This window comes from Balaenoptera physalus (genome assembly GCF_965194825.1).
Source record: "Balaenoptera physalus genome assembly, chromosome: 7".
NCBI lineage: Eukaryota > Metazoa > Chordata > Mammalia > Artiodactyla > Balaenopteridae > Balaenoptera > Balaenoptera physalus.
In genome coordinates, this window is record NC_138886.1 from 11,085,830 (window position 1) to 11,107,956 (window position 22,127).

The 22,127-nt window shown below is 54.0% G+C and overlaps 1 protein-coding gene across 2 annotated transcripts in view; it reads right to left on the reverse strand.

Annotated features, from left to right (window-relative positions):
• Nucleotides 1-22,127, reverse strand: part of NEK6 (NIMA related kinase 6) — an 84,064-nt gene that overhangs the window by 56,360 nt on the left and 5,577 nt on the right. The window contains exon 1 of one of the 2 annotated variants that reach the window (XM_082467822.1): nucleotides 2,073-2,227. The exons of the other annotated variant lie outside the window; for it this stretch is intronic. Coding sequence (XP_082323948.1) covers nucleotides 2,073-2,199 — 127 coding nt within the window. The 5' untranslated portion in view covers nucleotides 2,200-2,227. Of the gene's footprint in view, nucleotides 1-2,072; nucleotides 2,228-22,127 lie in introns of those variants that run through there. 2 annotated transcript variants of the gene reach the window in all.

Consider the following 22,127-nt stretch of genomic DNA (forward strand, 5'->3'; position numbering starts at 1 on the left):
GCTTGATATATAGCAGGTGCTTAATAAATGATACCTATTGTCATTCACTAATGCAACACTTACTGAGCACCTACTGTGTACCAGACACTGTCTGAGTGATAGGGATACAGAAATGCCCCAGGGGACAACAAATATCAAATCCTCCACATCTGGACAGTTCTTGATTGTCTGCAGAGGGATTTTTACCCACACCATCTTACGAAGCCTCATGACAACTGTGACAGGTGGGCACAGCAGGAATGGTGCCCAATTTTGAGATGAGGAAATGGGGGCTCAGGGCTGGGCATGACTTGCCCGAGGCCCCTGCCAGGGCCTATCAAGAGAGGGCTCAGCTCCAAGTCCACTACAGGCCCACCATGGCACCCATCTCTGAATTCCCAGGCCCAGCCGGGCTGGCCCCCTTGATGGTGCCAGGAGAACCCAGGGCGAGGGGACTCCGGGTCTAGGATCCTCGGTTCTAGTCTTGGCTCCACAGCCTCCCTGCTCTGGGTCCCTCCCCTCCTGGGCCCTCAGCTCCCCATCAGAAGGCTGAGAAGGCTGTGCTCAGGATGCTGATGGCCCTGATGGGTGAGGGTCTGCCTCTAGGCTTCCTGGCTTGGCCAAATGTCCCTCTGTCCCCCCAGAGCCAGGGAGGCCTTGGGCATATGAACATCTCCTGAGCCCCAGCCAGAGCCCAGGAGAGCCAGGGCCTCTTAAGCAGGAAGGAAGAGGGCCGTGAGCTGGGGCTCCCATCCCCCTATTCTGGGCTTGCCATCTCACCCTGCTGGCGGGGCTCACCCACCCATTTCACAGATGAGGAGACTGAAGCTCAGAGAGGGGTGGTGTCACCAGCCTGGGAGCAAGATTCATCTCCTAGGCTGGCAGCTTCCAGAGCTCGTGGCTGCTGTGCCCACCAAGCCCCTCGGTTGTGACGCCTTGGGGGCCTGCAGATGAGACAGTCCTGGCCACCCAGCCTCAGCCCAGAATGGTCGAGGAGCGTTTCGCTGAAACAGGAGAGCAAGAAAAGTACTGGCAACTCTGATGACTCAAATAACCTTTGAAACTAGGAGGTGGGCGGAAGTGGGCAGCATTGCTGATGGGTTTCACCTCACTTCCTAGAAGGATGCATCACCAGCTTTAGTTTAGTCTGCACTCACCCGACCGTCAACGTAGACCTGTGCTCTGGGCGGCACGTCTCAGCTCGCTTGTTCCCAAAGAAATTACAGGCTGGCAGGTGGGGGGGTCATCCAGCCTGTCGTTGGGTGGGGGGGGGAATTCTTCTCATTTTACAGATGGGGAAACTGAGGCCCAGAAAGAGGGCGGGGGTTGGTTCAGGGACACACAACTGAAACTCCTTTGCCAAAAGGTTAATTTTTCTCTTTGGGGAGATAGAAAAGGAGACTCTCTAGAGCTTTCAAAGGAAAAAAGGGAAGAAAAAAGAACTAGCAGCTGAATGGAATTGCAACAAGGCCCCCAGCCAGCCCGAAGAGGTTTCCGAAATTCTGTACAGTCTGAATTCTTACGGGCTGAGGGGTCACGCGATTTCCTCTGCAGAAGGCAGAGTTGAAACAGTCTGACTGAGGGGGCCAGGGGAGGAGGGAAGTGTCCACAAGACTAGGAATCATGAGTTTCTGTCTGGCTGCTCTGATGATTTGCTGGGTGACCACAGTCAAGTCCCTTGCCCTCTCTGGGCCTCAGTTTACCCTGATTTATTTACTACGTACCAAGCTTTGCTCTAATGCACTTAAGTGAGGTTAACCTACTTACCCCTTATATAGCACAGCTGGGGTTTGAAGCCAGATAGCGTGGCTCCAGAACCCACACTCCAACCACTGAGCCACAAGGCCCTCCAGCCTGCAGCAGGCGTATCTCCAGAGTCCTTCCTGCCCTCAGGGGCTTTGCCCATCTGTGGCTTGGATGCCAGCAGGCAGGTTTCTAAAGACACTAAACCATCCTCCTTAACTCGCCTGCTGCTCTGAGCTGCTACCTTATCCGTGAACTCTGATTCCTTCACTTTGTTCAGCAGCCTTTATAACTATTTTAGCTTGGGAGACCCTCGGGAAACTCCCAGGTCACGGCAGCCAACGACCCACCTCTTTGAGCCTCGCTGGGAGCCGAGAGTCCAAGCAGGAATGGACGACCCCGCTCTGATGTCCATTTTGGAGTTTCACACTCAGGTCGGCCTCTGGGACCGCAGGAGGGAGACTGCCATCCAGGCATCCAAGAAAGAGAGAAAAAAACATCTATTCATAGCCAGACAGAACCTGCTCTATGGAAATCACGCTACCGACGCGACAAGCAGCCCAGCTGTGCAAGAGATTCCCGAAGAGCCTGACCTGGGAATATCCACGTGGAAGGCTCAAAGGCTTGGGTGGTCACCAAGCTTATAAAATCTGCCTGGATGCTCAACCATGAAATTCCCGAGGGCATAAGGTTCTGACCCAAAACCTGGGCTTGTCTTCCAAAACAAAATTCTTCAGACAACGGACATTTTTTGGCTTCAACAAACAGACTGCTGATCTGTTTCACTCTGATCTCTAGAGTAAGGAACGCTCATGGTGAGAACATGCTCCCACCCCATGCCACGCACTGTGCCACGTGTTTGGGTCCACCCGGTCATTCCCAAGGGTGGGTGTTACTATCTCCATTTTGCAGATGGGGAGACTGAGGCTCAGAGAGGTGCCGACTCCCACAGCTGGGAGACGGCAAAGGTGGGGTTTGAAATCTGGTGCCGGTCTGGAGCGCAGGGGGTTGGGGATGAATCCCAGTGGAGCCTGCTGTCTGCATCATGAAGGGGAGCTCCAGCCAGACACGGAAGCACAGGGAGAGTTCTGTGGGGCGGGTGCACACGGAGTCTCGGACCCTAGACGCACACGGGCTTCCCTCCACACATGGGAAGAATCCCTGCAGAGGGACGGGTTGGGAGGGTTGGCCCAACAGCAATTAGAATCACCCCGTGGAGGCTGCCTCAGTCCCGCCTTTCCAAAGACACTGGAATCCACTAACTGGGAATGCTGAGCTGAGCACCCAGAAAATCTCCCGCGCCGCGTTCGTATCATTGCATCAATGGCAGGTGGTCATTAAACACACGTGCAGTCGCTGCCACGCCACTGTTTTATTCCTGGGAGCGGGAGAAACCCTGAATCCACTCATCTGAGGTCTCATGTCTCACCAGAGACCTCAGAAAAACCCCCGAAGAATCCACCAGTCTACTCCCTATACTTGAAAGCAGGAAGACAGGAAACTGAGGCTCAGAGCAGAGAAGTGATGTGTCCAAGGACATTAAACCGTTTGTTGAATCGACCAACACATACTGGGACCAGCCTCCATCCTCAGTGGGGCTCCTTGTTTAGAGAGAGACAGGAGGCCCATAAGCCGACACCTACAACCCCATGTGATGGCTGCTTTGTACACCCAGGGTGTGGAAACACAGGGAAAGCTCTGTGCAGCCCGCCTGTGGAGGCGGGGGGTGTTTCCTCATTAATAGGAAGCTGCTCTGAGCGGAGGAGCAGGGGAGGCCACTCCAGGCAGAAGGCACAGCCCGTGCAAACGCCTGCAGGCTAGGCGAGCCCAGCATCCGCTGCGGGATAGAGGCGCTAAGGACAGCAGCGGCCTCAGGTCTGCAGAGGGGAGGGAGCGAACATCTGCATGCAGAGCTGGTAAGGGGTGCAAAGCCAGGGCCAGAACTCGGGTTTCCAGACTCCCCTTCCAGGGTTCTTTTGCACACTCTGCCTCCTGTGGTACCAAATCTAGGTATGATTTTACTCAATGGGTTACGTGATGAATTAAAGCCCCAGTCACAGTTTAGCAGCAACCAGCCTCCGCCTACGCTACATGCACACTGACCTCCCCACCCCTTCCCTGGTCATCCCAGGTAACTGTTCACGGACAGGAGGAAGGAAATGCCTACGGAGCCTCCCTCTCAAGAGACCCTGCTGGGGCCCTATCTCAGGAGGGCCATAAAGTTTACATTCTGAGCTCCAAGACACTCTCTCCTATTTGGTGAGTATTTATTGAGCATCAACTGTGTGCCAGCCTCCGTGCTAGGCACCAGAAGGATTCATAAAAGGTGGTTACAACCTCTAACTCACTCAGCCATCCCCTAATCCTGAGATGGGCAGAAATCCCTACTCCTATCACCTGGGAGAGGAGATGTGAGGCTCAGAGAGGCCTGGGACTTGCTTGCTCAAGATCACTGGGCCAGTAGGGGTCGGGCTGGGACGCTCCCCCGGAAACATCTGGTTACAGGGCCTTTGCCAAAAAGAGATAAGCGTCCCTGGGGGAATAGAAGAGCCTGGATCCCTCCTTCCCGCCCTGCAGGCTGCCCTTTACCCACAAAGCAGGCAGAGGCTGCACGGGCAGGCGCCACCCAGAAGGGCGGGGCACTGTCATTATGGGGAGGGGCCGCTCTCCCAGCCCAGGGAGCACAGCCAGGGCTGGCGGCTCACGCAGGGAGAGGAGAGGCTCTTGGCTCTAAGCTGCCCTGGCCGGTGCCACCGAAGGACTAAGTGCTTGTGGCCAGTGAGGCTAGGACCCAGAGCACGGACACTGGGGTCAGCGACACCCTGGCCAGGTCACCTCCCGAGTCTCTGAGTCTATTCAGCGGGGGTGACACGACCCGGCCCTGGCTGTGGTGACAGCTCTCCCTCCCTGGACCGGGGTCCTTGTGCGCTTCCGTCTCCTCTGTGGGAATGTTGGTGGGGCCCCTGGGTACCCTAGTTAACCCAACCCAAATGGCTGCAGACACTCCGAAGTACTAAGGCTCAGCTACGCCCTATCCAGACAGGCCTGCCTCCTCACCCCTCAGGTCCCTGTACCAGGTCGAACAGCATCCCTACAAAACTCACGTCTACCTGGAACCCGGAAATGTGGCCTTATTTGGAAATAGGGTCTTTGCAGACGGAATCAAATTAAGATAAAGTCACACAGGATTAGGGTGGCCCTAATCCAATGGCTGGCATCTTTAAAGCAGAGGGAAACTTGAACTCAGAGACACACAGGGAGAAGGCCATGTGACAACAGAGACAGAGATTGCAGCGATGTGTCTACAAGCCAGGGAATGCCAAGGACTGCTGGTAACCACCAGAAGCCAGGAGTGAGGCATGGAACAGACTTGCCCTCAGAGCCTCCAGAAGGAACCAACCCTGCCAACACCTTGATTTTGGACTTCTGGCCTCCAGGACTGTGAGAGAATAAATTTCTGTTGTTTCAGCCCACCCCGTTTGTGCTGATTTGTTATGGCAGCCCTAGGAAACGAATACACTCCCCCCGCCCCAGCCCACCAACCCCAGCACAGCTGGCTTTCACGTGCAGCTGCAGTTTCCCAGGTTCTCCAGGCACTGCAGACATATCGAAGACACCCTCAACCTCAACTTCTGTTTTGGGTGCTGAAGAGGAAGTAAATCAGTGGTTCCCAGATCTGGGGATTTCACAGGCATCCCCCAAATTCTGAAGACAGACATAAGGTTGCCAACATTTTCTGACATCTAAATAAAATTTCTATCTGTGATCACCATCCTGCATAAAAGAAGGACACCCGACATAAGAAAGTAGCTGATGCCAGGCCTGTCCTTAAGTTTTCTCATGTCACCATGGATCAGCGAGAATGTCACACAGTTTGGGAACCAAACTCCAGCCGCTGTGCCCTGCTGGGTGACTTTTTTCAATCCTCGCCGAGAAGAAGGGAGGCTAGCCTCCTCCACTCTCCTCTGAGTACAAAAAGGAGGTTTTCTCCATCTCAGAAACTTGACAAGTATATTCCAGTTAACCTGTGGGTAATTCCAGTTAATCCGCTCTGAGGACTGGGTGCTCTCCCAGCTGGAGGGAGGCATTCCAGGCCAGTCAATGAGGGAGGATCAAGAGGAAAAGAAAATAAAAAGGAAAAGGAGGAGGGAGAGGGAGAGAGAAGCACTGGCCCTTCTTGTGAAAAGAAAATCAAATTGTGAAATTATGCAACGAGCAGACATCACGGTCCGCATGACTCCAGCCCTCTTCAAAGACACCTCGTAAACCCACGCCCGGCCTCGGAGGGAGAGGCCAGATGCCTGGCGCTGTGGGGAGGAGCTTTCGAAACATCTGGCCCCGGCGGCCTGATGACCCAATGGAAGCCAGTCACCCTGTGCTCCGTGACCGCTGAACCCACGTCTGCCTCGTGGTGACCAGTGAGGTGTGCCGGCAGAGCCGCTGGGGATTAAAAAGCTGTCTGAGTTCAAGGAATGTTTCTTTTCCAGTAACTCGAGAGCGCTAATCCCATCTCAGAGATGCCCCCAGCACTGGGGGAACTCTGGCCTGGCCGTGCCGGGGTGGCCTCGCCGGGACAGTCTCAAGAACCTCAGATGATAAGGCCGGACGCCCTCGCCTTCCAGGGCTGGAGTCCATCTCTCCCTCCCTCCCCTTCTGCACGCCCAGGCCAGGGGCAGGGTGGGCCCCAGTTCTCAGGAAGCCAGGAAACACACTCTTTTCTGGGCTAAATGCCCAGATTCCTTGAGCAGTCATAGGACACGCTTTTTCTGAGCTGATCCAAAGCCACAGGCACGGACTGGAAGTTTCTTTGGGCGGCATGAACCTGCGGGGACCCAGGCGCACCTGGAATTCCAGGCTGAAGGCCGGTCAGCGAGAGAGGCCCCAGCTGGCCCCGGACGGGCAGGGACTCCATCCTGCCCCGGTGGGTGACTGAGGGCACAGAGCTGTGCTCTTGTGGGCCTCTGTTTCCTTTCCAAGAAAACGAGGTTCCTTTATTCCGTCATCATTTGCCAGGCTTTTCTTGAGAGGCTCGCGGAGCCAAGCACTGTCTGCGGCACAAGGCAGACAGGCCCTTGTCCCTCCAGAGGTGTGTGGTCAAGAGGTGGATCCAGACATGGCAGCAAACAGACACGGTCATTGCTGACACAATAAGTGCTACGGGGGAAATGCAGCTGAGGAGTGGGCCGGCGGGTACAAATAAGGCTTCACAGGGTCACTGGGACAATGAAATCAGATGGTGCAGCAAACTGCTTAGCAAACAATCAGCACTCAACAGATAAGTGGGGTCCTCCCTTCCTCCCGCTGCACAGGTGGGGCAACTGAAGCCAGAAAGAGAAGGGCTGGAGCAGGCTGTCTAAGGACTGGGGTGCTTTGGGGGCCTTACTGCCCCACGTTTCCCGGGGAGCCAAGAGAGGCCCCACCAGCCCCACCTGACCCTGCTGGACTCCCTGCTCTTTCTTGGTGGGAAAGCCTCTGATATCATGCCCCAGGCTAGACCACTGAAAAAGTCTAGCCTTCTAAATCATCACGCCCCCAGCCAGCCCACAAAAACTACCCGTTCTCCACCAGCAAGACTGTTCCAGCAGGTGAATGTCCTCCCTGAATTTAAATCTGGGGTCCTTTGCCTATTTGCTAGGAAATCTTGGCCAACTTTCATCACCTCTCTGAGCCTCACTTTTCATGATCTGAAAACGGGGAGCCCTCCCTAAAAAGCTTGCTTGACATGTTCAATAAGATCGTGGAAGCAAAGTGCCTAGGGTGTGCCTGGCACACAGGAGGCCCACCTGCCCCGCCTCCACCTGCACCAAGGGAAGGGGGAGTGTGGACCTGGTCTGGGCAGCCGGGTGCAGCCCTAGGGGAGCTTGGCATCAGGAGGGAAAGGCTAAGTAGAGGGGACGGCGCTCTAACCGGCGTGGAGGGTCAGATGCGTGTGAAGACCAGCCCCGCGCCTTCTTTGCTGGGTGTCTTGGCCACGATCCTCACCTCTCTGAGTCTCAGTCTCCCCGGCAGAAAAATGGGTTCTGGTGATGATGAAATGAGACCTCACCCAGGTATGTCAAGTCACCCAGACAGTATCTGGCACATTAGTCCGCTTGCCCGCATTCATCCATTCTAAAACGTCTGGGTTGCATCTCAAGTGGGTGCTGGACCCTGTGGGGGGCCAGGGTGGGAGGGGTGCGGCAGACCCGTCTCCTCTAGAACCACCCTGGCATTACCTGGCTCTGAGAGGGGGCACAAAGGGGCTCCTGGGCTAAGCTAGGCTCACCCTCTGTGGGAAGCGATGCCCAGACAGATCCTGGGAAGAGCCGGCTCACCCCCTGGGTGCCACTGACCCCATAACACGGCCTCACACCAAACCTGACGCTGTGAGCCCCTCGCTGCGTGCCACACAGCAGCTGTAAGACAGGCCAATGACCGGGTAGGCCGGGGGAACCTCTGGCCCCAGCCCGCTCCCCCCAACACTCCGCAACAACGTGCCACAGACAAACATTAAAGCTCAGAGCTGCTCGTCTGAACAGCTTCCCTTCTGACTCCTCCAGACCAACCAACCAATCAATCAATCAATCGATAAGGCGAAAATCGGAATTCAATCATGGTGACAATACAATGGGCTCCCCAGGAAGCGAGTTAGAAAACCGGGGCTCTTGCAGATTAATGAGACTGCCTGGAAATCGGGGAAAATAAATGTATTCCCCGGGCGGATGCACTCCCATTAACTCCGGCTTCTCATCCCAAGAAAAAAAACACGCAGAGATTCAGATTTAGGGAAAATAACACATCCCTGGCACTTTTTTTTTCCCTTCGCAAAGCGGCTGCTGTGAGCTTTACATATTTTATCATTTATTCGCACATTGTCCCCAACAAGTTGGTAGGCGCCGGCCTTGTTTTTCACAAGAAAGCTGTGAGAGAGGCTGAGGATGTGGAGGTGAGGGGCCTCCCACCCCGACACCCAGCTGACGAAGGGCTGGGGCGGTGGGTGGGAGAAAGCCAAAGGTTCTTTTTGGGTGGAATTTCAGCCTTAGGCAGCTGAGAGGTTCTGGGGAGTCCACACTGACAACCACACCAGCCTCCCGGACTGAACACCCTCCGTAACACCAAACCGTTTGCCACAAATGCCACCAAAAATGCCATCCTGACCACACCACCCTCCCTTATCAACCTTCAAGGCTTCCAGATAGTCATCACTCTAGAGCGCAGCAACCAAGGCCTCCTTACTCCTGACCCCAATCCCAGCTGACACCGGTCATCCACCACATCAGCTCCACAGAGCCTCTTACTGCTTCCTGCAACCCACTGCTTCACACCTCTGGCCCCTGCACCTCCTGTGCCCTCCACCTAGCTCCCCCCTGCCCCCACCTGGCTAACCCCTACTGATCCTCAGGTGCTTCCAGGGGAGACAGATCGGGGTTCAAATCCTTGCTGTGTGATCTTGGATAAGCCACTTCACCTCTCTGGGCCTTGAGTTCACTTATAAAATGAAGCCATGTAAAGGTGAAAACTAGAAGATGATAGCACATGTAAACCCCTGATGGATGCTCTGTTAAAAAGGAAATAATAGCAGTAGGAGGAGGAGTTGTTTAAAAATGATAGCTGATAATTCTATATAAATAATTCCATACCGTTAAGAGAAAAGAGCTGGCATTTGTGGAGGAGGCACCGGGCATGGGGCATGCAGCCTCCACCCCAGCCAGGCCTTTCCCCTCTGAACACACCCCAGGCACACGCAAGCCCCCTGCTCACAATGAGCCACTGGGAGTCAACAGTCCCTTCAGTCTCTTGCAGGAATTCCTTGCTGCTTCCTGATTCTTCTTGTTCCCCCCTCACTCTTAGTCTGACCCTATGCGCCTTGGCCTCACTCCATCCCCACCCCTACCCCAAATCCAGGCATCAAGTCAAAGGGCAAAGAGCTCATTACCCCTTCTTTACTGATGAGGACACTGAGACGGGCCCATCAGGAATCACTCCCGAGGTCCTGAAGCAGTTTAAGCCACAGCGGAATATTCTTTCAACCTGCAGCCTCGACTTTGCTCCCTGACACAGGTGTCTCCAGGTAGGAGCCCAGACTGCTGACGCTGGGCCCCTCCTCATCTCTGCTCCAGGCTGCCCATCTCTCCCCCACTCACCCTCTCATCCACCCTAACACCTGCAGCGCCCTCCCACACCGCCACCCCCAGCCTCCACACAGGCCACGCATGTGCTTCAGGGAGCCACTCCCCAACTCAAGACCCTTCCAAACGCCCATCGCCCACAGGATCAAACCCTTAAGGAATCACCTGTAGCAGGCCCATAAGGTGTGTGAGTCATGATATTCCTCCCCCTGGAACAGGTTCTATCCCTCCAGCCAACCCATTTGCCCCCAGCAGAGGCCTGGGCTTTGGACACAGTGTCTAAGTCTCCGAGTTTCAGCTGTCTCCATGATAACGACGCCTGAGGAGCAAACTGAGGGTGCATCACTCCTTACCCCTCATCACTGTCACCAAGGCCTTCACGGGGCCAGGCCCTGGGCTGGGCCTTGGGACCACAGAGGAAAGTAGGCTTGTCCCAGCCCTGGAGAGGCTCCAAGTCCAGGGGACTGACTCATCAGTGGGCCCAAGGGATAGGGGCACGCCAAGAGGGTAAGCACTGGGGGCTGTGGGGCTCAAAGCAGAGTCCTACGTAGTGTCCTGAGATCAGAGGAGACTCCAGGAGGTGGTAAGGTTTGAGAAGCAAGAAGAAAGGCATTACAGGCCAAGAGAGCCTCGAGTTCAGCACAGCAGAGGGATGGGGCCTGTCTGGTGGAGAAGGGGTGCAGCTGGACTGCACATTTCTGAATGCCAATCTGCCCACCTATGGGCTCTGGGTTCCCTGATTGTTACCTCCTTGGCCACCCCTCACCACCGTCCCATGAGGAACTTCATTTCAAAGACGAAGAAACTGAGGCTTGGAAAGGTTATTTATTCAAAGGCAGCCAGCAAATTAGTGACATGGAGGGGAGGGCCTTGGTTTAAATATGTGGGCACCTAAATCTCACCCCTAGAAGTTTAAATATGTGTTTTTAAAAACATTCACTATAAGAGAATCCCAATTAACAGTTCTTTCAGAGATGGCAGAGCCTTCATCTATCCTTCCTTCCGGTATTTGTGGAATTCCCAGCGTGTGCCAGGCACATAGTCTCGCCCTCCCCAAGTTTACAATGTGATGAAGCACACAACTAACTCATAATGAGAACAATGACCCTGGGGTCAGAGCTCAGGTTAAGAATTGTATTAACTTGAGTCTGGTCCCTCTCAGACCTCCTCTCTTCATTCTTGTGCACACAGCAGACATTGCTAATCAATCCCAAAGCCTTCTCAACATGCCCTCTCAGGCAGCCATTACCAATCTATCAGAACTGGCACTGGAGGTGACAATTATTGCCATCCCTGTTGCCAAGGGGCACACAGGACGTTAGGCAGAGTGAGTAAAGAAAGTCCCTCCCCACTTCCCTCCTCCATTCTCAGCGGCCCAGATGCCTGAACTCTCACCATCAGACCGTGTTCAGCACTGCCCTCAGCCAGCATCATTGTATAACAGCAAAGACCCCCAGATGCTGGCTCAGTCGTGTGGAATCAGGGGCTGAAGCAGGGGCAGGCTGGTGACGGGCATCTGGACTTGGAGTGCTCGCTCTGCTACTTCCTAACAGAGGGGCACTGCTGTTCTCCAGAGGGCGGTCCCGGAAAATGAACAACCCCCAGAGCTACCACGTATGAAATGTATGATCTGAAGCAAGTTTCTGGATTCTCTGAGCTTCTGTTTCATCTGAAAACGGAGCCAATGACCCCCACTCCCCATGACATACCCAAAGTGGCTGGCACAGGGTCAGGCATATGTGACGACCCCATAAATGCTGGGTCCCTCTCCTTCCCTTCCTCTGAACTCAAGGTGTGAGTTCAGGCTGACAAGCCCTTTCCTTATGCGTTGGGGGTAGGAGCCATCCAGGTCCCGTCCACTCTCCTCCGGGAGGTGCCCCGGTGTGGCCTGCTGCCCCCTTCCTCCTTGGCCCAGTTTCTTAGGGCCCAAGGAACCATCCATTTGTAAGAGTTTGGTTTCTCTCTCTTTTTCTTTCCTTTCCCCTCTAAGCAAAACTGCTTGGCGGCTGCTCCTGCCTCTGTCCCCAAGGCAGCTCCTAAGGGCCCATGTTGTCCCGCACAAGTGATGGCGGTAATTCCGTTAATGGGAAGCAAGACGAATGGTACCTGGTGCCCAAAGTGTACGAAGCGAGCCGGAATCGGAGGAAAGTGTTGCCAGAACACACCCTCCTTTGGGGCCTTATTAGGTCTTGAAAGAGCTGCCGCACTCTCTAAAACCTGCTTTTGCCAGCAGAAGCTTCATTTTACAAATATACAACAACTCAAAAACCCGTAAATGGGAAGAAAACCCTGAAGATTACGCTCCCTTGCTGCAGCGAGGCGGCGAGCTGCCACTCAGAGCTGAAGTCTTTAGCCTCGTCGATTCCGGGTTTAAATAAATGGGCCTGAACGCCAGCTCACCATTTTGTGAACACAGAACACGGATGTTTCTTTGCCGTTTAAGGACTGTTTGCCAATGGTGGGATGGGACAGCTTTGGGAACATTTTCTTTTAAAAGGCTTGTTTGTCCCAGATGCCATAAAACCCTATGGCCCTTTCATCAGTCCCAGGAGGAATCCCTGACACAGCTCTCTTCCCCCAAGTCACACCCCCAGGCCCTCATAACACACCGCCATCTCTCCCGGCTTCTCCTGCCCTGAGAATCAGTGGCATCTCAAAAGCAACTTCATTGCAGAAGGGGCGTCCGTTTCCACAATGACCCAAAGGGCTCAGCCCTCCCCCCAGTTGGGGGTCAAGCTGCTGAATTGTTTTGGGGGCTTCAGTGTGTCCAAATGCAAAATGTGGGTGGAGGCCGAAGCTGGGACGGACACAGCCAAGGCAAATGACAGGCAGAGCAAGTGGACATGCAGTCAGGCTGCCCGGGGCTGTGTGACCTTGGCAAGCCATGCAACTCCTCTGGGCCTCGGCCTCCTCATCCCTAACACAGGGCGAACCCCACCCACCTCCCAGCCCTGGAGCAAGGAGTAAATGCAATCCCAGCTCACTGGGAAATGGTCACTTCCCAGGCCACTTGGAGCACTGATGGTCTTTCTGTTCTCAGCACACCCTCCCATAGTCCCCAGCATCACCCAGACACTAGTAGGCCATTCACACTAGAGCAGACTGGTTTAGGGCGTGTGCTCTGAGAGCCAAAGGCCTGGGTTCAAATCCTGGCTCAGCCACAGACCCACGGTGTGCCCTTGGACAAAGGACTCAGCCTCCCTTCCCTCGTCTGTAAAATGGGACTAATAGAACCTGCATCACAGGGTCACTGAGGGGAGTCAGTGCCATAATACATGGCCAGGGCCTGCCTGGGGTGGCCCCGGGGGCCAGCAGCCCTGAGAGGGAGTGGTTGAGAGTCCTGGGGGAGCCTGAGAAAAACTCCCACCTCCTAACGGGGAAAACCACTTTCTCAAAGACACTGGAGGCAAAGCAACCCAAAGAGGCCATCTCGGGCCCCCTGGGAGAGTTGGGACCTTGAACAACAGGCAGCATGTTAAATCCCCAACAACAACCTTCCCAGGGACTTAAGAGACTTCGGGGAGCCTCACTCCATGAGGCAGACTGGGGACACCAAGCCCCCTACATCACAGCCCCTGGTCATCTGTCTCTAACACCTGGACCAGTGACACTGAACGTACTTTCCCCATTTCTTGTTTCCGGTTGGTCTCCCCACAGGAGTGCCAGCTCCATTTTGTCTCTTTTGTTCATTATGCGTCTTAGGGCAGTGCCTGGATCTGTGGGATCACTGAATGACCAAGCAAAGCAAGGAAGGGATGAACTCCCTGGGGAGGGCAGTTCTGGGCTGAGTGATTTCCAATGTGTCCCAGCGTGGAGAGGTGCTCCTGAGTGTCACAGGTGCCACCAAGCTGCAGTCCTCGCCCCACAGTGTCATGAATTATCAATACGATAACAGCCACCAACTGCTGAATGCCTGTTATATACACGCTTACCTCACGGGATCATGAAAACTCCCCCAGAGACAGGAACTGAAATTACCCCTTGCTTTGCAGTGAGAAAACTGAGGCCCCAGTGCAAAGTGACAAGCCAAGGAGACACGGTGAGCAAGAGTCAGAAGTGTGACTTGCATCCAGGTGTGTCTGACCCACCATCTCCCTCCTTCCTCTCTGATCCGAAGAGCAGCCCCAGGGCTGGCTGGATCTTGGAGGAGAAAAGCTGGAGTTGGAGCCTCGGGACCGCTCCCTGCCAAGAAGGGTGACTGCCCAGAGGCAGGAGCCGGCAGACAGCAGAGGCTGCGGTCCAGCTCCCTTCCCGTTCCACGCACACGCAGCGGTGGGGGCAGCGGCTCAGCCGGGCAGTGACCCCAGCCATCCAACCACGCCTGGGAGTCTTCGAAGAGCAGTGGCTTTGGGGATCCCCCGGGCCTGGGTTCAAATCTCAGTTTTCCAACCATGTGGCTTATGGCTTTGGACCGATGGCTTCATTCTCTGAATCTCAGGTATCCTCATCTGGAAAATGGGGTCAGCCTAAAATTGTTGCAAGGGTTAACTAAGGGAACACAGATAAAGCACTTGGTCAGATCGCTGGTGCACAGTAGGTTCTAAATAATAAGTATTAGTTAACTTTCCCAAGCCTCCCTCATTCATGTTTTTGGGAATGGCCAGACATGTACGTCCTGTGGCTGCCTGGCTCCCCAGTTCCAGGGCTGGGAACAGCGTGGGTGGCTGGTGGAATCCGAGTGCCCAGCCCTCTCTGATCTCCAGGGCACCACCTGCTTGGCATTGTTCCCGAGGAAACAGGTCAGTAAACTTATCATTTGATTTCTGACCCTTGTCACTCAGGAAGTCGGAGGGGATGGGTTTGTCAACACAATACCATCCGGCAACAACGTAAGGGATTAAAGCAGGGAGGGCATTTCCAAGGAGGCCCATGATCACGGTGTGTCCTTTGCACGAGACGCCCAGGGTGAGGAGGGAGGCCAGCAGGGCACCTGACAGCAGTCACATCCCAGCTGTCTGTAGACGGTACCTCACAGCAGAACTTTCCCTTCCATAAGGCTGGCCTCAACGGCATGTCGAGACCCCGTGCTCTTTTTGAAGGGCTATAGTCCTCCCATTAGGGGCAGCTTCACGGGCAAGTGATCAGCATTGGCACATGTGGCCCTGTCCTCAGCAGGGAGCTCCTTGCTTGGAGTTTCATGCTCTGTGTGCACTCTCTTGAAAGTCTTCACCTTATCTTTGAACTTGTGTTTTCTAAGTGAAGTTGGTGGAACAATGGTGCATGTGCTGGGGGTGTGGAGTCTCAGCTCACGAGTGGTCCTGCCTTGCCCAGGGCGGGTCTCAGCTGCCCACCCCCCTGCCCCCAGCAACCTCTGCTGTTCTCTACCCTTGGCAAGGGCCTGGCTGCAGACATGGCGAAGGCTGGGGTCAGGTGTGCCTGCCCACCGAGCCACAGGGTGGGGCCGTGGGCACCTGCGAGGGTCTGTACTCACCCTGTGAGTGTCCCTGTGCCCAAGGGATCATGGGCACAATAACAAATTAAAAACATCACAACAGGTGGGGAGAGAGACTGTGAAGGGAAGGAAAAAGCTTTCTTCCTGCTTTTTGAACAGAGGACCTACATTTTCATTTTGTACTGGGCCCCCCAAATTACGTGGCTGGCCCTGCCTTCCATTTATTTATTGATCCTTGGGGACACCCCTGCGCCTCTGCAGAGCTAGAAGACACCGCTCTCGGGTCTGAGGCCATCACTGCCTAAGAAGCTTCTCAGAACAAGGCCCCCCCACCCCCTACCCACCCTGCCTGCCAGGCTTGTTCTTTGAACCCCTATCATTGGTCACTTATTGCTGTCTTGTGGGCCAGGCCTGGTTTTCCGGTGCCGGGGATGTGACGGTAAGCCAGATCACAGAGCACTGATGGAAGCAGGCAGGACTGCTGGTAGTGTAGTCAGGCGGAGGGAGCCGGTCCGGCAGAGCAGCAGGGAGGGCGAGGTGGGAAGAGCTGGCACGTGCAGGCTGCCTCTCGAAAGCAGGGACGTGGGGGTCGGCTCTGGGAGACGGGCAGGAGCCCCTCCATCAGTAAGGCGGGGGCACCTGACTCACCTCCCGGGGCTGTCGGAGACTGAAGGGGCTATCGTGCCTGAGGGGTGTCTCCAGCCGGCCGGGGCAGGCACGGCAGGGAAAGGGGGCGGCACAGGCACAGGACACTAATGCAGGACAGTCAGCGGCGGGCTCCGCAAATGACTGCAAAGCCAACGATGAAAAAAGAATCGGAGGGGCAGCACCGCCATACCCTGAGCCCCTACCACATGCCAGGCACCTGGCTAAGGTGGCTTGATCTCACCATCGGCCCCCTCCCGGGGTAGATATTTATTCCTGTGGTTTCTATTCCCACTCGACATTTTACAAACATCACCTTACTTTCTGTGGTTTATAAAGTCCAGTTGGTACCGAGCACGGGGTCAACCATGCTTTTCTGGTATGACTCGTCACGGATAGAGAAGAATTCACGCTGACTAAGAGCTCAGACTGCACAGTCGGGCCAAGCTGGGTGTGATCCTGGACCACCCCCCAGCTGTGGGTTCTGGGGCAGATCTGACCTGCCCTGGGCCTCAGTTTCCCATTTGTAACTTGGGGTTAACAAGAGTCCCATCCTGGAGGGGTTGCTGTGATGAGTAAGTGAGGTGACGTCAGTGAAGGATGCAGCACACAGCCAGTGCTCGATAAACGTCAGCCAGTGCTACAGCCGTGAAACCCCAAAACGTCCAATGAGAAACCCGAGCATCGCGTGGCGCTTCCTGGGACCGTGCGAGTCTGCTCCCTCCTTCCTAGCATCTGCCACAACTCTGCTCGAGACTGCTCTCTCCCCCCATTGTCATGTCACATCAGTCCATAAATATTTAAACAACATGTCATCAGATTATTATAACATATGATCTATAGCACTGATGTGCTGCAGTTCTGCGCATTTGGGCTTCGTTTTCAGAATATCGAGACATAAAATATTTATATATTTAGCCAACCACGAGATCTCACATTCTGTCTCAAAATGCTGGGTGGTGGCAAGACGCTGAACTGAGAGGCGACGTGTGAAGGGGATGCCTTGTTCTCACGTCGGTTCCTGGGGCATCTGGATTGTTTCTGGTTCATTCCAGGGACGTCATCGTGTGGCCTGTGAACGGTGGCTGGCCGAGTTTATCGCAGCAAGCAGAGGGCCGGGACTAAAAAAACCCCGTAAGATGGGGCAAGAGTTCAAATCACTTGGGCTCTGTCATTTTCCTTTCTGTATCTCCATAGATCTGCGCATAGTAGGTGCTCTTAAACGTCCACTGGAAAATAAGTTAATTCACCTGCAGCCCACAGCACCACCCAATGGGCTGGCATCCAGCAGGGATTCAGTCACATTTGCTCCCCTGTTTCATTCCATCCCCAGTGCCCAGCACCAGGCCTGGCCCGGAGTGGGATCCACTGAATGTTGCCGGATGAACGGCAATTGAAGGAATAAACACGTGACCAGATAAATCACTTAATTAGCTAATAAATGAATGCGGGATAATGACTCTGGTCATGTCTGCTGGTCGGAATTATACTGTGTAAGACCCTCCTCCAGAGAAACAAAGGCTCTCCAGTAACCCGTAGTGGGTAGGCAAAGGGGTTTTCCTGGGTAATTAAATATCTCGATTGCTAACATTAGCACATCACAGTGACCATATGTCCCGGAATTTTCAGTACTATGCAATTTCAAAGATGCCACCCCTTAAGCCATTCGAGCATCCAGGAACTTCTCACACACCAGCGACCAAACAGCTTCTTCCAAAACTGCCTCTCCTGTCCCCAAATGTCACTAAAATGCTTTTACAGACCACTGCTGTTTTGGGTGTTTGGAAACAGTGGTCATCATGTGTCCAACCTAGAGATGATCGACATCTGACGTCCTGGGAGGTCACAAAAGTATTTGCAAATTAAAGTTACTAGCTTGGAGTAAAAGTATTTTCTTTGCGTGTTCCCCAAATGCCATGCTGTCACCATCAAGAGCTGGCATGCCCCACCTTTGTCCCCAGCCTCTGCATAAAAATCCAGTCCTCGTTTCCTCTTGGGTTGGCTGAGGCTGGCATTTAAAACAAACACAAAAGGCCACTAAAATTCCTGAGGGAGACGAACAAAGGAAATGCACACACACTGAGTCAGGCACGCCAAGTCCATGCTTGAGATCCCGGTGTAACTAAATCCGGCTGGACTTGGCTGGACCCGCCAAATGCATGGGGTGGGCTCCCTGTCTGTCTGCCATGTGCTGCCCAGTGGTCCTGCCACCTGGGCACCCACCCTGGTGGTCCACCAAGGCCACACCAGCTAGGGAATCGTTTCCTCTTTCAACCCAGGATTCCCTGTTTTCTGGGCTGGGGCAGAATCTGGGCTCTTGCTCATTTGCTGCATAGCAAATATCTGTGCCCAGGTGGCTTGGGAGACTTAACCCCTTCCCCTTCCCTGAGCAACCCCCCAAAGATATGCCCTCTAAAAAATAAGCATGGTTTATAGACAATGCAGCTTTAAGACATGGCACCCACCAAATCCTACCCAAAGCCCCTCCTCTACAGACTTCAGGAGGCACCTCTGCAGAAAAGGGGCAAAGGAGGGAGACCCCTGTAACTCTGGGAGGTAACCTCCGTGTTTAGGTCCTCCTACTTGGGATAATCCAAGGATAAGTCTTTCTCTAAGAAACCTTCTCTGCACAGGGGAGGGTCAGTCGGGCACAACTCAGCCTTTTGCTGGCCACTGGGAGGAATGAGGAGGGGGTGCTTGCAGCCAGTCAAGTTTGCCACCAGCTTCAGTAAGTTCATATAAACATTCTTCAAGGATCCTGCCACTTACCCACTTAAAACTTTCCATTCATTCAACAACTATTAATTGAGCACCTATGTGCCAGGCACGGTACGGGACACTGAGGTACAGCTGTGGTCCACAGACCAACTCTTACCCTCATGAAGCTCACATTCCAGTCTGGGAGGCAGATAACAAACACACGATGTCAGGGATGGATAAGGGCCCTGAAGAAAAATAAAGCCGGGCCGACGAATGGGGAGTGAAGGACGTGGGATTAATTTTGACAGAGTGGGGATGGTGGGGTCTCTTTGGAGAAGTGACTTTTGCAGTGTCCCTATGAAGGCTAGGAGCAAGTCACGGGAATATTAGGAGGAAAAGGATTTCAGGGAGCCGGGACAGCAAGTGCAAAGGCCCTGAGGTGGGAGTATGCTTGGCATGTTTGAGGAAAGTTAAGGAGGCTGGGGCAGACTGAGTGAGGGCGAGACTGCTGAAAAGTAAGGCTGCAGAAGTAGCAGGGGCCCCACTGCTCTTGCAATAAAGACCAAAGCTCACAGATCCTGGTGGGCCTTGGCAGCCTCCTCTCCCACTATTTGCCCCCTTGGTTTGTACTTTTCCTTCCAGCTGCCTAGGAGGCCCTCTCCCAGGCCCTGGGCCTGGCCACCAACTCACAGCCCACACAACGGGCACTTCCAGAGGGCAGCCTTCAGACCAGACCCCAGGACACAGGTTTCTCACAACACTAAGGCCTATGGTAATTAGCACCATATAGCCTGGATTCTTTATGTCCGTTTCTCTGTCCATTAAATGGGCATAATGGTACCTGTGTCACAGAACTGCAGGAGGATGAAGGGAGTTAATCCATGTAAAGGGTTAGAACAGAACGTAACATGTGGTGAATGCCTGGTACAAAGGCTCTATTGAAGGGTCCAAAGGCTGAGAAAGTGGTAGGAAGTTCCTGGCTTCGCGCTGCTTGGGGTCTGCCTGCAGCACAGGACCCCAGTCTGGCTCCCAGCTTCCCATCCCACGGTCCCACCTACCCACTCCCCCTGTGGCCTACCTGCCCTTCACTCCAGCCTTCTCAGGCCTCCAGGCCTCCAGCACCTTGCCTGTCAAACCTCATGTCACCCTCAAGGCTGGGGAGTCCCTCCCTCCTGGAAGCCCTCCCACTTCCCCAGAGAGTGAGTCCCAAAGGGTACCTGCTGCAAACTGTTCACAAGCACCTACAACGGGGTCATGACACAACTTCTGCGGCTACCAGGTTGTGGGTGGGACCATTAGAGGGTCTCTGTGCCAGCTCCCACCATAATGCCTGACTCAGAATGTCAGGACGTATTTCTTGAGTGAATGAGTGGACACATGACCACATAGCAGCCAGCAAGGGCATATCTGGTTAACAAAATGGAGTCCACTTAACCCAAACAACAGTGAATGGTCTGTGTTTCCACACTGAACTGTTCACCCACATTGTGGGCCCAGGTGCCACGAACCCGAGCCTTCGCCTGAAAGTTGGGAGAACGATCTGATTTCAGCCACAGAACAGCCACAGCCTGTGTGGGAGACCTTAGGCTGGTCATAGTCTCTCTGTGGGCCTCATTCTCCCTATCTGTAAAATGGGAGGCTTTTAAGATTTTATTTTTAAGCATCAGAAATTTTTCTTTTTTTTAAAATTTAATTTACTTTTTTTATTTTATTTATTTTTTTTGGCTGTGTTGGGTCTTCATTGCTGTGCGCGGGCTTTCTCTAGTTGCGGTAAGCCGGGGCTACTCTTTGTCGCGGTGCGCAGGCTTCTCACTGCAGTGGCTTCTCTTGTTGAGGAGTACAGGCTCTAGGCACGCTGGCTTCAGTAGCTGTGGCTCGTGGGCTCTAGAGCGCGGGCTCAGTAGTTGTGGCGCACGGGCTTAGTTGCTCCACGGCATGTGGGATCTTCCCGGACTAGGGCTCGAACGTGTGTCTACTGCATTGGCAGGCGGGTTCTTAACCACTGCGCCACCAGGGAAGCCCAGAAACTTTTCTTATAAAAATTTTTTTTCCAAATAAAATTAACCATTTTAAAGTAAAAATTAAGGGGCATTTAGTACATTCCCAATGTTGTGTAACCACAACCTCTACTTGGTTCCAAAACATTTTCATCATCCCAAAAGGAAACCCTGTACCCATTAAGCAGTTTCTCCCCATTCTCCCCTTCCCCACGCCCCTGATAACCACCAATCTCCTTTTTGTCTCTAAGGATTTATAGATTCTGAACATTTCATATAAGAACCTTTCTTAAAATGACACCTGAGCAAAACCTCCTTATATAAAACAGGAAAGAGGAGAAGGGCCGAGGCTGAAGACGGTAGGTTTGTCTCTTCCCCTCCCCCTTCAGGGAGCTGACGTCCCCCATCCTTAGTGGCCTTTCAGGGAAGGCTCTGATCCCAGGCCCTTTCTTTTCAGAGTTCTAATCCTTAACTTGGGTTTCTAAGGCAAATCACCCCAAACGGTGCCCGAGAATCAAGGGCCTTGAGCCTGGCGTTACTGGCCCACTTGCCAGATGAGGAAGTAGAGGCTGGGCCCACATGAAGCCCTAGCCTGAGCTGACTGCTGGGGAGGTGCTGGATTCAAAGATCTCCAGAGCCCTCTGATGCTCTCCCCTCACCACACACACCAAGGCGGGGTCTCAGATGTGAAGAGCTGGCCAAAAGCCCACAGAAGCTACCTCACGAGGGCAGCCAGTCCTGGGGGACAAAGATCACTCCTCTCCCTCAGGGAAGACAAGCCAGCCTGAGGGAGCCCCAGGAGCTTAAGAGGGGGCGCCAGACACGCACAGACTCCCTCAGCCCTTGCTGTGCAGACTCTCTGTGAGGACCATGTTGGTGGAGAGGGCCACCTGCTCACCTCCAACCAAGAACTGCCTGCCCTCGGCCCAGGTCTGCGACAGCCGCTCCGTCAGCACAGACCTCTGATGGGGCCAGTGCTGTGTAAATAATTAACAAAACATCTGCCTTGTTTAATAACACACCATGGCTGACACAGCTCTCGGGGCCTCCGGAGACCCTTCAACTCCAAGAGGACGCACCAAAAACTTATAAGGCTCACTTTCCTCTCCGTGGGGCTGGCGGGAGTGCAGGGTAGACAGGAAAGCAAAATACTGATTTCTAAACATTTCCCTGAGATGCCCAGGGCCACCCTGACATTTAAATCTTGCCTCTTGGGACTTCCCTGGTGGCGCAGTGGTTAAGAATCCACCTGCCAATGAAGGGGACACGGGTTCGAGCCCTGGTCTGGAAAGATCCCACATGCCGTGGAGCCACTAAGCCCATGCGCCACGACTACTGAGCCTGCGCTCTAGAGCCCGTGAGCCACAACTACTGAGCCCACGTGCCACAACTACTGAAGCCCGCGTGCCTAGAGCCCGTGCTCCACAACGAAGAGTAGCTCCCGCTTGCTGCAGCTAGAGAAAGCCCGCGAGCAGCAATGAAGACCCAATGCAGCCAAAAATAAATAAATTTATTAAAAATAAAAACAATCCTGCCTCTTTCCAAATTGTCATTGTCTCCTCC